At 52.9% G+C, this 16,094-nt stretch overlaps 1 protein-coding gene across 3 annotated transcripts; it reads left to right on the forward strand.

Annotated features, from left to right (window-relative positions):
* The first annotated feature begins 7,207 nt into the window (after nucleotides 1-7,207).
* Nucleotides 7,208-15,884, forward strand: Mcam (melanoma cell adhesion molecule). 3 transcript variants are annotated; one of them, XM_041638544.1, is made up of 16 exons: nucleotides 7,208-7,330; nucleotides 9,075-9,208; nucleotides 9,296-9,503; nucleotides 9,593-9,663; nucleotides 9,757-9,844; nucleotides 12,018-12,197; nucleotides 12,319-12,440; nucleotides 12,548-12,710; nucleotides 12,794-12,912; nucleotides 12,985-13,126; nucleotides 13,268-13,389; nucleotides 13,485-13,626; nucleotides 13,720-13,815; nucleotides 13,964-14,111; nucleotides 14,378-14,495; nucleotides 14,890-15,884. In XM_041638544.1, exons 1-16 carry the CDS (start codon nucleotides 7,264-7,266, stop codon nucleotides 14,917-14,919), a joined length of 1,950 nt encoding a protein of 649 aa, XP_041494478.1. In that variant the 5' UTR covers nucleotides 7,208-7,263; the 3' UTR covers nucleotides 14,920-15,884. The 3 variants fall into 3 exon arrangements, with proteins under 3 accessions (XP_041494478.1, XP_041494480.1, XP_041494479.1); XM_041638546.1 differs by lacking the exon at nucleotides 14,378-14,495; XM_041638545.1 differs by lacking the exon at nucleotides 13,720-13,815.
* Nucleotides 15,885-16,094: the final 210 nt, after the last annotated feature.

The raw sequence follows: 16,094 nt of genomic DNA on the forward strand, positions 1-16,094 counted from the left end.
TTTTCTGGCTGGCGGAGGCCTGTGGACAAGGCTCTGACACTCCCTGCTCCCTTGTTCCAACTCCTCTCAGTTCCACGGAGCTCAGCCTTTGGTCCAGCTCTCCTCCTCCTTCCTTCAACACTGCTTGCTGGGACTGTAGCTCACTGACAGAATGCTCACCCAGCGTGCACGGAACCCTGACTTGGAGACACAGAATTGCATCAGACAGGCAAGGTGGCATCTGCCTATAAAACCAGGGTATCAGGGCTGGAAGGCCAGAAGCTCAAAGTCATCCTCGGCTACACAGGGAGTTCAAGGCCAGCCTAAAATACAACCAGACCCCGTTGATGTGGGAGTGATTTCTTATTAATAAAGAAACTGCCTAGGCCCATTTGATAGGCCAACCCTTAGGTGGGTGGAGTAAACAGAACAGAATGCTGGGAAAAAGAAGCTGAGTCAGGCTGTTGCCATGATTCTCCCACTCCAGACAGGCAGGTTAAGATCTTCCCTGGTAAGCCACCTCGTGGGCTACACAGATTATTAGAAATGGGTTAGATCAATATGTAAGAGCTAGCCAATAACTAATGGGCCAAGCAGTGTTTAAAAGAATACAGTTTCCATGTAATTATTTCGGGTAAAGCTAGCTGGGTGGCGGGACACAGCCCCGCCGCTCTTACTACAACACCCCGTCCCAAAAAAGACAACCTGGGAGGCTCAGGTCTTTAATCCCAGCACTCCAGAGACAGAGGCAGGGAGATTTCTGTGAATCTGAGGGCAGCCTGGTCTACAAGGTGAGTTCCAGGACAGTCAGGACTACACAGAGAAACCCTGCCTACAAAACAAAACAAAAACCCCAAACAAACAGACAAAACTATTTTTTTTTAAGTTTCTTAGGCTAAGTTAGAAGTTCTGAGAGAACAGAAATGTCAAGACTGTAGTTGAAGGGTTGTCCCTGTCCTCCACGTCTTCTCTCACTCAACTTTGGATCCATGCCTTTTCCTCCTGGATGACAGGGCCGATTGCTAAATATCTTTATGACAAGGGAACAAAACCGCTCCAAGCGGAGGTGGGCTTCCCAGGGAAGACTATACCCCAAGCACAGGTGACCATCTCATGGGACCCAAACTGCTTCCTTCTCCAGACTCCCCATCCTCTCATGCTGAAGCAGCTACTCAGATCACAACCTACCAAGCCACTGGCCTAATAATCTACCCCGGGTTATTATTTCCTTTTCCGGGAAAATCAAAGTCCCTGTCAGATCTTTGAGACATGTACTGCTTTCAGATGTGGCCACCTTGACTAAAACCTCTTTTCTCTCTGTCTTTCACCATTTTCTTTTTCTTTCTTTCTTTCTTTCTTTCTCCTTCCTTCTCTCTCTCTTTCTTTCTTTCTTTCTCTCTCCTTCCTTCTTTCTCTCTTTCTTTCTTTCTGTGAGAGTGGGAGGTTGACACAGGTCTCACTGTGCAGCCCAGACTAATCCCCAATGAGAAGTCATCCTCCTGCCTCAGCCTCCCAAGGATGGGGATTAGACACATACCACCACACCCAGCGGCACTCAGCAGTTTAGTCCGTATATTCAAAGAGTTAATAATGTGTTCACTCTGTTGGTAGCCCCAGAATGGGGTTTTTGCCAGAAAACTCTAGTAATATATTTAGCACCATTGAAATAGTCACTTTGAAATGGTTAAATAATTTTATATTGTGTATTTTTATTTTGAGACAGGGTCTCGGTATCCCAGGCTTACTCCAAATGCACCTTGTCAACTGAGGATGACCTTGAACTTTCTGCCCCTCTTGTGTCTGACTACCTTCTAGGTTCTGGGATTACACATAGGAGTTTTCATTACATGCACTTTAACACAATTTGAAAAACCGATCCTATGTTACTTTAGGTCATGTAACTCTTGTTGTTTGAGACAAGATCTTGAAATCTTGCCTAGGCTAGCTTCAACTCTTCACCTCAGCCTCCCAAGTACCAGGAAAGATATGCTATCCAGCGCATAGTTTCCTCTGAATGCTGAACCCCCTCCCCCTTCCCCCCAAGTGTAGTCTTTGCTGTTCTGAAATTCGATCTGTAGACTAGGATGGCCTGGAACTCAGAGATCTGCCCGTCTCTGCCTACCAAGTGCCAGACTAAAGGTGTGCCCCACCACTGCCTGGTTAAAAGTGTTTTGGTTTTTGTTTGTTTGTTCGTTTGAAGCTAAGGTCTCACTATATAAGTCCAGGCTGGCCTCAAACACAGGATCCTACTATCTCCACTTACTAAACGCTGGGACTACAGTCCTAGTCAAGCAAGCTCCAGCGGCATCCACCTTTCTGTGGTCACGTTCTGTTGTAAAGATCACTATAAACATGGGTCACCACAGTGGCCCTTAAGTGGAAGTCCTAAGCTGTAAAGTCCCGTGTAAATAGAGGTAGCACAGCTTCTCTCCCTCAGAGCCCTGTCTGCTCTCCTTGCTTGAGGTTAGCAGCTGTAGGTGGAAGCTGGTCTCAAGGCCATCAGTCCCTTCAGTGTTTGAGACCTCACCACTTCCAGTGGGGAGGCACACGCAAGAAAGTGGCAGCTTTTGAGTTAGTTTGGATCCAAATCCCGTGATCTCTACTTTTGGAGTTTCCTTGACCGCCCAAGCCATCAGGGTATGTAGTCTGGAAAGGCCGCAGGTCGACTTAATTATCTCCTTTCTTCTCTCCACTATCTTAAGATCCCAGCCTCGTCCTGTCCCTTTCTGGAAAGCCTTAAGGAGGGTGTACCCGCGTCCTTCCGAGAACAGTGACCAGTAGACCCAGAACGTGGCGCGTCCCGATTTCCCATATGCTCTCCAACAGTGGACCAGCTGGTCTTTGCCTTAGGGACATCGCAAAGTCAAACTTGAGCAGCCCTCTGGGGACATTCCTCCCCCTGGGTGGTGGTATTTGGGAAAGCGGATGTGAAACTCCCAGAGGGGGTAGGTGTAAACTCCCAGCATCCGGCCTAGGCCCCAGAATTCTTCCCCGCCCACCCCCCAGATCTATGATGGGGATAGGGAAGTGGGATGAGGGTGTGCGCCCAGAGGCCGCGGACCTAAGACTCCACGGCTGCTGACCGGACTTGCTCCGCACGGAGCTGCAGATAGCCGGGACCCGCCCCGCCCGCGGGGTCCCGTCCAGTCGCACCGCACCTCGGTTCTCCCCCGGGATCTGCCCCCGCCCTTCGCAGAGGGGGTGACCGGACCGACTGAATCATTGCCGAGGGAAAGACTCTGAGACCGGATTCGGGGTTTCCGGAGAGTCCTACGGTCCTCCCTCCCAACTCGACCGAGCCGCCTGAGCATTTTTGGTAATGTTTGGGTTGGTGAGCACGGCCGGATGCCCCGCCTCCCCCTCGGCATCCCCTGGGCTGGACCTTAGAGCCCCGGGCTACTGCACGGCCTTCCCGCCTCGGCTGCTTCTGTGAAAATGAGACTCTAGGTGCTGCGAAGCGGGCAGGTGAACTGTTCACGAGGACAGACCCCTAGGGTCAGAGGGAACAAGAGGGCCGGTCTAAGGTCTTAAGTATTCACAAGGGCTGGGAGCAAGGATAGAAGGGCCATGACCTCTGTCAAACAAACCCATCCACCACCGTCTTGTTGGTTTTAAGGGTTCCTAGTTTCTAGGAAGTATCTGATTCGTTCACATTCACCACCACCACCACCACCCCGCCTCCCCAACACTACCGCAAGGAAGGGGCCAAGAGAAGAAGCCCGAAGCTCCCAGGGGAGTCTTGGAATGTTGGGATCATGGGAACAGACCCAGAAGTCCATGGGAAAGCCAGGCGGTGGGAATCCCACCATCTAGCCCCCTCCCCAGGATAAACCACCGGATGCTGCAGACCCCAGCTCCCCAAAAGCCGGGTTTGTGCCTGTGGAAGTCCCCACCCTAGCCTAAGTCTGGGGCAACCCTAAGGTTCAGTAGGCCAGCTGTGACGCCGATGCCCTTCCCCCACCCTGCTCCAACATAATCCTCCTCTTTGTGTCACTCACCCCCACTCCCTGGCTCCCCCTTCTCCGACCCCTGCACAATAGAGTCTTTGCCGCCTCCAGGGTGGAGATGAACTCACGGTTTTTCCAAGTTTAAAAATAGATCCTCCCATCCTCCCCCCTGAAAGCCACCCTCCCCTCTCCCATGTTGCTGCTGGTGTGCACCCCAAAACAGCCCACACCTCCTTCCTCCTGCCCCGGGTCAGGTGCGAAGGACATGAGTGAGACTTCGCGTCTGCTTCCCTCCATTCAGTTTCTTCCTCCGTATCTTCCACCCACCCCCTAGCATCCGGTTTCCTGGCTTGATGATGTCCTCAACAGCAGTTGACCCCCACCCTCCACCCACCCTGGTTTTCCCTCTGCTGTGTCCTCCCCGAGTGGATCCCCCTACTCTGCAAAGACTCCTGCCACCCCTCCTGGATCCTGTCTTCTGGCCAGGCCAGAGAGGGGGTTCCCCAGCCTCTATAGACGCCAAGATTGCTGCCCACCCACCCCCAATCTCCTCATCACAGCTGCGAGCAAGTCTTCATCCATTTCCTTCCTCCGCCCAGCCCACCCTTCCCAGCAAGGAGGTGGGGCATCCTCCTCTTTTTACCTCCACTTTAATGCTCTTCCCCACTTCAATAAGGAATGGAAAGCCCCAACCCCATGCACCAGAGATTGTAGCTGGCGGGACATAAGATGGGGACCACTCCCCATCCAGCCTGCTGGCCTCACTGTGGTTAGTATATGGCCCCTTCATAAAAACCATCACTAAGCTGGGTGTCCCCTGACCTTTCCCTACCAGCCTGAGGCTACTGGTAGCTGCTGCTGCTTCTCCTCCTCCTTCTTTTATCTTAAAAATAACTACTCTTTTTTCTTCTTTTTTAATCTTAAAAATACACCTTACTGAGCTCTTTTTGATAAAACCAGGTACTGGTAAGGCAAGATGAGTGTTAAGTTAATGTCTTGTGGGGTGCACTCTCCCAGTGCTCTGTCCAAGCCACTCGAACTCAGGCTCTGAGTCTGGGGGTAGCGACTACAGCTCAGGTGACCACAGCCCGCGAATGCTGCCTACCTGGAGCATAAATGTGCCGGTCTTGGGGGTTTGTTCTTTTTGTTTTCCCTAATAAACTGACAGCTGCTGGCATCTGTCACCGGAAAGACCACAGTTCTCAGGATCTGCCCAACTTCGGATAGAGGTCATCCTTTGTGGCCCTGAAGTCCACAGCAAGCAGAAGAGAGGGCTTTGTGCACTTGCCACAGAGTGAAGAAGCAAGTGTAGGCCCACCCTAGGCATTGCCGCCATCCTATAACTTAGGGGAGATTCGACCGTAGGCTTCTTGTCCTCAGATTAGTTCAGATTAGAGGTGAAGGGATGCCTGTCCCTGTGTGGGCTCCGTAGCTCTTCTTTGCCAATGTTAAGACACCAGTGGGTGTCTTCAAGCCCCTAGTCGGAAATGAGACAGAAACAATGATGAGAGTTCTGGACTGCTAATCTCTCCAAACTGTTACTACATAGTCTGGCCACAGGGGCCAGGCTTCCTAAAGTACAGTGTATTTGTTTGCTTTGGTCATATGCACCTGGGAGGGACGGGATGTCACCCTGGCCTCTAATCTTATTTCCCTTTCACTGCAGAAATGACTCCTTCAACCCCCACCTGGCACCAATCGAAGAGGAAGAATTCAGAATCGACTGTCCTTGGTGGTTAGCTGGCGTTGCTTCCAGGCTGCCAGAGATGAGAGTGATAAGTTAAGGGTGTTAAATGAAGACACGGGGTGGGTGGGGATGGGGGTGCAGCACTTGGCCTGCCTGTTCAGACAGCATCCTTTAGCCGTTTCTGCAGAGAAACAGGCCAACCTTCCTATTTCGCTCTGGGCCAGGGGCCAGTGCCCGTCACCTCACTCTGGAGGGTAGAGGAGGCGGGACCCTCTTATTCTCTCCCCTGGAGGGCCTACGCCAGTCGCCCTGCAGGCTTGGCATGGCTCTGGCTGGAGACTAATGGACAGGGAGGAGGGGTCAATGAGACTCTGAGAGATGAGGTTGATGTGGTTTGCCAGTCATCTCTGAGTCATCAGAACGCAACCCAGAGCATTCTCTCAAGTCACCTGGCCATCTCTGGTGTTTGCTGCCTCACCCCTTTCTCTGGGGCAGCAGCAGAAATGCTGCTGCCTGCAGGGTGACAGACCACTACCCTAAGTACAAACCCCTCTGACACCCCCCTCCCTCCCTGAGAGTCTCAGCAGGCGTGAAACCCTTCCTGAAGCGATGGTGCTGAGGTCTTTTTGAGCCTTAGTTCTAGAGTTCAGAAGACTCAGGGAGAAGTTGGGGTTTGGAAAGGGGAGAATAGGGCTCCCGGCCTCTTGCTGGGTGGGAGACTGTTTGCAGGTATCTCTTTAATGGATCTGACTCCTCCAGCCACTGAGCCACGAGCAAGCATTAGGAGGAGCAATAGGTTTCTGGGAGATCAAGTTAGGGATTTGCACATCCATTAGTACTAACCTTTCCTCATTCAGGTGAGGGGAAACTGAGCCGGAGACCAGGAAGGCATGAAGAGGGTTGGAGTAGAATTATCTAGGCCTGGATGTGGACCATGGGCTTGTGAATTTAGCCCCCTCCTCCCTTCTCTAGCATAAGAGGGACTCGGAGGAACTTGAATATGAAAGGACAGTGTAAGTAAAAGGCACCGTTTCCAACTCCCCTGCCCCCTTGATGGCACCTCTAGGTCTGTGGGACCTGGCACAGTTCTTCCTCCCAGGCTGCCAGGATAGCGAAGACTCTGGAGTAGTGCCAAGCCGGCAGCCGCCGCAGTGAAGCGGCAGTTCCAGAAGGCGACTAGGGCCAGCTCCATGCCTCCAAAGCAGGGCAGAAGAGAGAGGAGCCTGACTGGGAGGCCCCCATCAGGGACACCGCCCTCCTGTTTCTCTGCCTGAGGGTCCCAGGGGCTACACCCGCTGGTAGTGGCTAAACCCGAGTGAGCGCTGCTACTGTGTCCAGGACGGCTCTAAGGCCACCCGGTCAGCTTCTTCTGTCGCCTCGGCCAGTCATTTGAGCCTCAGGACACCTGTCATTCCCCCCTCAACCTTTCCGAGCCAGGAGGTTGGGAAGCGGGAGTTGGCTTCCAAGCCTTGAACGGGGCGCAGCTCCCAGCCGGAGCGCCCGGGCCCGCCCCCTAGGGCGCGGGGAGGGGGCGGGGGGCTGCGTGGGGCGGGGCCGGGAGGCGCCCGGGGTCCCCTCCCCCGCCCCCCTGACGTCAGCCCCCGACAGCCGCGAGCTCCTCACTTGGCTCTCTCCCTCCGTCGTGGAAGCATGGGGCTGCCCAGGCTGGTCTGCGCCTTCTTGCTTGCAGCCTGCTGCTGCTGTCGCCGCATCACGGGTGAGTTCTTTGTGTGTGCATGTGTGTTGGGGGAGAAACCGACCCGCATCCCACAGGACCCAGGCGTTGGGAGTTGGGAGATGTCTTCGACGGAGCCGGAGTGTGCCGGAAATCAGAGCTAGCAGCCAGGCAGAGGCCAGGGCTCTGTACTCCGGCGGACGCTTCTAGTCAGAGTCCCCAATTCCCAGGCGCTCCGCGTGCGTGCAAGTTCTTTGCAGCGGATTTGCAGCCTAGGTTTTAGAGAATTCTGGTAACGGACCCAGCCAGGAGGCTGCAGCGGCAAGCGGGAAGGGGTGGGGCCGAGCCTCTGCAGGACTCTAGGGCCGGCCTCTCGCAGGTGCTTGCTCTGGGTGCCCGCGACTGGAGCCGGGACAGAGGCGCGGCTGGGGCGCATTCTCAACCCGTGCATTCTGCACCCGCCTGTTGCTGGAAAAAGCTGTTTCCCTTGTTGGAGGGGGCGCCGACACCCCCCCTCCGCCTGGGCCTCAGGCCAGCTTGGAGGTGAGCGAGGGAGGAGGTGGCTTCTGCTCGGGCTGGGCGTTGGCAAGGGCAGCAGCGGGTGTTGTGGTTCGCCTCGCGCCTACCGGTTTGACGGAATCACAGGGGACAGACGACGAATGGAGAAGTTCTACAACAGAAACAGTTTATGTTAGGGACTAGAGTCCGATAGAGAGCATCGGGGGCACCTCGGAGCTTTTATTTGAGCCATCTCGTAGACAGACGCTTCTGGGTCCGTGCTTCTTTTGCACGTCCCGCAGCGGTGTCGCGTGTTATTCTTGGCTTCTTATCCCGTCCCAGCCACTAGTCGGGCTGGGAAAGGGGAGGACTGGACATTACCCACTTCGCTGGCCTCTTGCCCAGTGCCAGCCTCGTCCCTGGGGTACTCCAGTCTAGTGCCTCCCGGGCTGACCTTAGTTCTGGGGAAAGGTCTAAGCCAGCTAGGCAGTTGCAGCGCAGCAAACAGAGCCTCACTCTGCCCTGCTTTTCTGGCTCTCGGAAAAGAATCAGATATCCAAGGTTCCTCTTGGGTAAAAACGACCCCACCTGCCTGACCTCCAGCCTGGAAGCCACATAATCCAGGCATCCCAGTGTCGAGCCAGATTGTGTCCAGTGACATCACCTTCCCAAAGGGCTGGTACCACTGGCGTCACTCCTGCCCACTCTTTGGTCCTTGACCTAACTCCTGTAGGGGATTCTGACCCCTCTTTACTTGGATGGGGTCTTCAGATTGTATTGCAATATTCCTTGACATGCTGCTTCTGGAGTATGAATTGTGGCCTCTGGCCAGAGTTGGCCCACCGTGTCTTCTAGAGGATTTGGGGGGCAGAGGGTAGAATAGTGACGTCTTCCCTGGGGAGGTGGGGATACAAAGGGGCCTGTTGTGCCCAAGCCTGGCACATGCCTTGCATTCTCATAGTCTGAGCTCACCAGGACTAGGAAGGGGCCCAGGAGCAAAGGGGCCTTCCTCTTGGCCCAGAGCCCATGTTCTTCTTATCTGTGTCTCTGCCAGTTTCTCTTAAGAGACACCCAGTCACTCTGTCTATGTTCCAGGCCATATTCCACTGGGAGAGGTCTGATCCAGGTTGGGTTGTGGGCATTGTGAAGTTAAGGGTAAAGAGAGGTCAGGGCCCTCTCCAGACCCTTGGAGTGGAACAGCTGCAGTGAGCCAGGAGAGGAGAGGGGACAGGACAGGACAGAGCAGCTGGCTGACGAAGCTGCCTGGGCATGGGCCTCCCTTCCCCAGGTGTGCCAGGAGAGGACAAACAGCCTATACCTACACCAGACGTGGTGGAGGTGGAAGTGGGCCACACAGCCTACCTGAAGTGTGGCCCACCGCAGCATTCCTCAGTCAACTTCAGCCACGTGGACTGGTTTTTGGTGAGTGCCTGGGCTTCAGAGGGCCGTGGTAGGTGGGAAACACTGTCCCTCAGGTAGGTAACTCGTCTCTCTGCTCCTTGCCCTTAGATTCACAAGGAGAGGCAGATACCCATTTTCCGTGTGCGCCAGGGCCGGGGCCAGAATGAACCTGGGGAATACGAGCACCGCCTTAGCCTGGAGGGTCCAGGAGATGCTCTGTCCCTGAGTCAAGTCACTCCCCATGATGAGCGTGTATTCCTCTGCAAGAGCAAGCGGCCACGGCTCCAGGATCACTACATTGAGCTCCAAGTCTACAGTGAGTGTCCCCCCATTCCTGCCTTCCGGATAGTGTGGACCATATAAAGATGGGTTTCCATTTCTCGGTTCGTTTCCCTTCTGTTGTAGAAGCTCCAGAAGAGCCAACCATCCAGGCCAATGCCGTGGGCATCCACGTGGACAGACAAGAGCTTGGGGAGGTGAGATACAGTAAGCCAAGTGATGGTGAACGGGCTAAGCTGGGGCAGAGGTGGTTGTCAGAAGCAAGGAGATTCCCATCCTGTCCTCTTTAGGTTGCTACCTGTGTGGGGAGGAATGGGTACCCCATTCCTCAAGTCATCTGGTACAAGAATGGTCGGCCCCTGCAGGAGGAGGAGAACCGTGAGTACTCCCTTACTGCCTAGGCTCTGGAGGACCACCTAGCGCGTTCTCTTAGAAATTTCACCGAATCAAAAAACCCATACAGGTAATGTGCTATTGAACAATTCAGACTTTAGCTGAGAGTTGGCTCAGTTAAGAGCACTGGTTGCTCTTGCAGAGGACTCGGGTCAGTTCCGAGCATCCACATGACAGCTCACAGCCACCCACAATTCCAGTTCCAGAGGATCTGATGCCTTCTTTTGACCTCCAGGGCAAAAGGCATGCAAGTGGTACACATATACACATTCAGGCAAAATATTCATATGCATAAAAAATCATCATAAAAATTTACCTTTTATGTATTTACTTATATTTTATGTATGAGTGCCTCTAACTAAATGTATACTACCTGCATGCCAGAGAGGGCATCAGATCTTATAGATGGTTGTGAACCACCATGTGGTTGCTAGGACTTGAACTCAGAACCTCTAGAAGTACAACCAGTGCTCTTAACCCCTGAGCCATCTCTTCAGGCCCCCAATTTCTCTCTCTCTCTCTCTCTCTCTCTCTCTCTCTCTTTCTTCCTGGTGTTTTGTTTGTTTCCTTTTCTAGAAAGGGTTTCTCTGTGTAGCTTTGGAGCCTCTGAGCCATCTCTTCAGGCCCCACAATTTCTTTCTCTCTCTCTCTCTCTCTCTCTCCATTGTTTTGTTTTTTGTTTGTTTGCTTTTCGAGAAAGGGTTTCTCTGTGTAGCTTTGGAGCCTGACCTGGAACTAGCTCTGTAGAGCAGGCTGGCTGCAAACTCACAGAGATTTGCCTGCCTTGGCCTCCCAAGTACTTGGATTAAAGGCGTGCACCAGTACCACCAAGCCACAAAAAATTTTTTGGGGGGAAAACTTTAAGCTATAAAAAGCTAGGATTCCTTTCTGGCTGACTCCTCCCAGAGATGACTTCTGCTGTCAACTGTTATTTTCTTTTGTTCTTATTTCTCTGTCCTCCACAATGTTTGCTGCAGCGTAGAGCTTTGTGTGGTGTTTGGAGACAGGAACTCAGACAGCTCGGGCTGGCTTTTGACTGCTGTCACTCAAGGGCTAGGATACTATGTATGTACCACCACCCCTGGCTCAAGGCTTACCTTTTGTATTGATTTGGGTTGGTTTTTCTTTTTTCTTTTTTTTTTTTTTTGTTTTATTTTGTTTTGTTTTGTTTTTCGAGACAGGGTTTCTCTGTGGTTTTGGAGCCTGTCCTGGAACTAGCTCTGTAGACCAGGCTGGTCTCGACTCAAGGAGATCCGCCTGCCTCTGCCTCCCGAGTGCTGGGATTAAAGGCGTGCGCCACCACCGCCCGGCTTGGGTTGGTTTTTCAAGACATGGTTTCTCTGTGTAGTCCTGGCTGTTCTGCAACTCCTTTGTAGACCAGGCTAGCCTTGAACTCACAGTGATCTTTAGGAAACTTCTGCCTCCTGAGTGCTGGGATTAAAGGTGTGCGCCACCACTGCCCAGCAAGGCTTGTGTTTTTTACTGTCTCCACCAGGGGTGATTTTGCATACATACCTATCTGAGGGAGACTTGGCAGTGTCTGGGGGCACAAACTCAGAGGCTGCTATTGGCATCTGGTAGGTAGAGGTCAAAAATAGAGCTCAGCATCCTACAACGCACAAGGTGGCCCCACCACAAAGAATTAATTCTGATCCACAACATCAATAGTGCTGAGCCCGAGGAGCCCTGCCCTTCATGGTGATGTGGCCACACATCCCTTTTTGTAATGTGTCCAGGTCAGTCTGGTCAGATAGACCCGTTTTGCCTCCTGCTGTCGTACTGAATATGATGTGGTTATTACCATTCTCCTGTTAGCACGTAATGTCTCAATTTTTCGTCACTTTGGACTTTTGTTTTGGATTCTGAGGCTTGAACCTAAGGTCTTACACATGCTAAGAACATGCGCTACCACTAAGCCTTTTGCCTGACTCCATTTTCCTTTGTCTCTGGGTTGATCCTGGCACATGTCCTCATATATGTACTAAGGTGTAAATGTCTTTTTAGGGCAGATAACAAACAATAAAAGTGCTGAGTTGAAGGGGCACCAGTTTGTATTTGGCTATGGGCCTCTGCCTTAGAGATCTCCCTGCTAATCCCCGGGAGAAGTTGGGGGCTGAGGGGTGCTGAGGCCAAGTCTTGCGTCCCTCCTCCTGCCCAGGTGTCCAAATTCAGTCGTCACAGATTGTGGAGTCCAGTGGCTTGTACACCTTGCAGAGTGTTCTGAAGGCACAGCTAGTTAAGGAGGACAAAGATGCCCAATTTTACTGTGAACTCAACTACCGGCTGCCCAGTGGGAATCACATGAAGGAATCTAAGGAGGTCACTGTTCCTGTTTTCTGTAAGTCTTGACTTGCTCCTCTAGTTTTGGGGGATGGGCCTGGTAGGAACTTTTGCTGGTCCCTCTGCATAAATTTCGGGGCCAAGCCTTGGGCTGAGAGCCTTCGCTTTTGCCCACACAGACCCTGCAGAAAAAGTGTGGGTGGAAGTAGAGCCTGAGGGACTGCTGAAGGAAGGGGACCATGTGAAAATCAGGTGTCTGACGGACGGCAACCCTCAGCCCGACTTCACTATCAACAAGCAGGTTCGGAGGGCTCCACGGTGGGTGCATGGAGGGTGTGCAAGGGCACAGGCAAAGAGGCAGACACAGCAGCTGGAGGGGTATCAGCTCACCCTCTTGTCCTCTCCCAGAACCCCAACACTGGGGAGATGGAGGAGGAGACCACCGATGAAAACGGTATCCTGGTCTTGGAACCTGCGCAGAGGCAACACAGTGGGCTCTACCAGTGTCAGAGCCTGGACTTGGAAACTATGATCACCCTGTCAAGTGACTCCCAGGAGCTGCTAGTGAACTGTGAGGCACAAGGATGGAGGTTCAGCCTGAGATGAGGGGGATCTGAGGGGCCTGCTCAGGCTGACACTTTGCTATGCCTCCAGATGTGTCTGATGTTCGAGTGAATCCAGCTACCCCTGAAGCCCAGGAAGGCGACAGCCTCACACTGACCTGTGAGGCAGAGAGTAACCAGGACCTTGAGTTCGAGTGGCTGAGAGACAAGGTACAGATGGCCTTGAGACTGTGGGTGCGAGCTTGCTCCTTCTGACCCCCCTGACCTACCTCTCACCCCTAGACAGGCCAGCTGCTGGGCAAGGGGCCTGTCCTCCAGCTAAACAACGTGAAACGGGGAGCAGGGGGACAATATCTCTGCATGGCATCTGTTCCTCGTGTTCCTGGCTTGAATCGCACACAGCTGGTCAGCGTGGGCATTTTTGGTGAGGCCCTTTGTACAGCGATCAACCCAAATTGGATGGCTTTGAGATGTCGGAGGTCAAAAAAGTCAGCTGGCACCCTGAGAGCTGTGGTGGGAAAGTAGAAGAAGGCGATTTGGGGGTCTAACCCTTCCCTCCCTCAAGGGTCCCCATGGATGGCGTTAAAGGAGAGGAAGGTGTGGGTGCAGGAGAATGCAGTGCTGAACCTGTCTTGTGAGGCTTCAGGACATCCTCGGCCCACCATCTCCTGGAATGTTAACGCCTCGGTGAGACGTCCTCTTAATCCCTGCCTTAATCCCTGCCGAGGCTTTGAGGCCATGGCCGGAGATCCTCCCCCTCTGAGCTGTCCCTTTCCTTCTAGGCAACGGAATGGAACCCAGATCCACAGACAGCTGTGAGCACCCTCAATGTCCTTGTGACCCCAGAGCTGCTGGAGACAGGTGCAGAATGTACAGCCTCCAACTCCAAGGGCTCAAATACCACCACCATCATCCTCAAGCTGGGTAAGAGCTGCCTCCCTGCCGAGAATGATGGGCATGCCCAGGCCAGGGCATTAACGTGCGCTTCTACTAACAAGCCCTTCCTCTGCCTCCTAGTCACTTTAACCACCCTCACACCCGACTTCCGCCAGACTACTGGCCTCGGCACCTCCACAGTCGGTCCTCATACCAGAGCCAACAGCACCTCCACAGGTAAGCCAGGCCTTTGCCAGGGTTCCCACTCTGCCCTGTGAAGAAATAGTAATAGCCCATCTGTCACCCTGGGCTGGCTAGGGTGGGGCAGCAACAGCGATGTGGCAGCCTGGGGCAGGGAGTGACTACAAGTGTCTTTGTCTGACAGAGAAAAAGCTGCCACAGCCAGAGAGCAAAGGTGTGGTCATTGTGGCTGTGATCGTGTGTATCTTGGTCCTTGCTGTACTGGGTGCTACCCTCTATTTCTTCTACAAGAAGGGCAAACTGCCGTGTGGACGCTCAGGAAAACAAGAGATGTAAGCCAGGCTCATGGCCCTCAATCCCTCCCCATTTTTGGCTGTCCAGCTTGCTACCTCATAAGGAACCTCCTCTACCTAGTGTCCACTTACCCTTGAGAGCAGAAACTGGACCTTTCGTACCGCCCATTGCCCAAGGACCATCCGCCACACCTCCTCGGGTTCTCCCTTCCTGAGCTGGCCCCAGCACCGTAGAGTATTCATCCCTAAAGGCTCTCCCTTCCCTTGTCCCCCGAGTTGCCAACCTCTCACCTCCCTCCTCCCAGCACGCTACCCCCGACTCGTAAGAGTGAATTTGTAGTTGAAGTTAAGTCAGATAAGCTCCCAGAAGAGATGGCTCTCCTACAGGGCAGCACCGGTGACAAGAGGGCTCCAGGAGACCAGGTAGGAGGCAGCTCCTGAGGCCAGGAATCGGGGTAGTGGGCTGATGGTACTTGTTCCTGAACAGTAACTCTTTCTATCCTTCCTCCTTGGTTGGAGATGGGGAGCAGGCCCATCCTGCCTTACATTACTGACAATGGCAGGACAAGGCCCATGGTGGAGGGACCCTGGAGAAAGACAGCGAAGCCCCACCCTATTTTCTGCTAAAAGCATAGCCTCTTTCCCCACTGCAGATAGTTGGGGGACATCTATCTTTTCTTGTCCCCTTCCCATTTCTGCTGCTTGCCTCAAGGCTGTTGCAAATTCATCAGCTTTTGCTTCATTATCTCTCATTTTGGTGTTCATGCTGTGAACCCCATGGTTCTTCATGTTCTGGTTGTTTCTCTTCCCCTTTCAGGGAGAGAAATACATCGATCTGAGGCATTAGCTGACTCATCAATGTTTCCGGCTCCCTGCTCAGTCTTCACCCCAAGCTAAAGGGACAGCAGGGAAGACTCCCACTCAGGTCCAGAGGGCCAAGAACTGGGACAAGCGCCATTTGGAGGATCTCATTTGGCCATGGAGGCCTGGCTTTAGAGACCAAGTCCTCCTTTGTGTCCACTGAGTAATGTTTATCCCAAGTGACTGGGAGCCTCAGTCTCCCAGAAATGGGAAGGGTTTTGTCCCCTCATCCCCTTTTCCCAAATGGATTTTTTCTGTACACAGCCAAAGGCTGCATATCCATCTTCTGCCATCAGCTGCGTGGGCCTGCCCCTCTGAGCAGGTGTTCTCCCCTCACAGGCTGTATCACATGATGTAGGACCTAGACATGTGGTCACATACACTGTTCACATTGCTCCTCGAGAGAGGCCCACAGTCCAGAGGCAGCTGCAGCACTGCTTCTGTGCCTGCCTGCCTGCCTGCTGCTCTTTCAGGGATTTTGGGGATATTTTTCCTTTGGGCAGAAGTCAGGGCTTGGTGGTAATCCTTTAGTCGGTGAGTTAGGAAGCTCAGCACTGTTGTTCCTTTGAGTGAAGGCTATTTACTGAGCCTGAGCTTCCTGCTTCCTCAGTGGAGAATGGGAGACTGAAAGAGAAGCGATGGGACAGAGGAGGTCTACTGGTATGGGGATTAAGCTCATAGGTAGGTTAGTACCAAATTTCTACATGCGAGTTTATGGGCCCAGATCCCAGGAGAGTCTAAGTGGGAGAATGGTACTTAGAGATGAAAACCTGGCCTGGCAAGAGCTATTGGAGTATGTGTGCATCTGTAAGTGTGTGTGTGTGTGTGTGTACATACATACATACAAATATATATATATATGGTTTTGTCTGTAAATTTGCAAATTGTTTCCTTTTATATATTATGTGTGTTAGAAAAATAAAGTGTTATCGTCCCAAAAGCTTGATGCGCTTCCCATTCATCATGGATTCTTCCAGAATCACAGGTGTCATCACAGGAGTGACAGGCTCTCAGAAGACTGTCCCTTTACCTCTAAAGCATCCAGAGCTGAACCGCATGCTGCTCAGTGCTAACTGACAGCTATGCCCCTGTTGTGTACCCCATCACCTTTTTCACTGCCATTGGTCTCAAAGCTGCCCCGTGTATTAACCCCAGCCCCAG

The sequence above is a fragment of the Microtus oregoni genome, unplaced genomic scaffold, assembly GCF_018167655.1.
Source record: "Microtus oregoni isolate MIOR12 unplaced genomic scaffold, Mior012 000055F_ref0000237, whole genome shotgun sequence".
NCBI lineage: Eukaryota > Metazoa > Chordata > Mammalia > Rodentia > Cricetidae > Microtus > Microtus oregoni.

Excerpts from the sequence above, each read along its gene's own strand:
- Mcam (XM_041638544.1), top strand. The coding sequence starts at position 7,264 with ATGGGGCTGCCCAGGCTGGTCTGCGCCTTCTTGCTTGCAGCCTGCTGC. Across the intron at positions 12,198-12,318 it reads GGTCACTGTTCCTGTTTTCT|ACCCTGCAGAAAAAGTGTGG; the intron begins GTAAGTCTTGAC and ends TTGCCCACACAG. Across the intron at positions 14,112-14,377 it reads CGCTCAGGAAAACAAGAGAT|CACGCTACCCCCGACTCGTA; the intron begins GTAAGCCAGGCT and ends CCCTCCTCCCAG.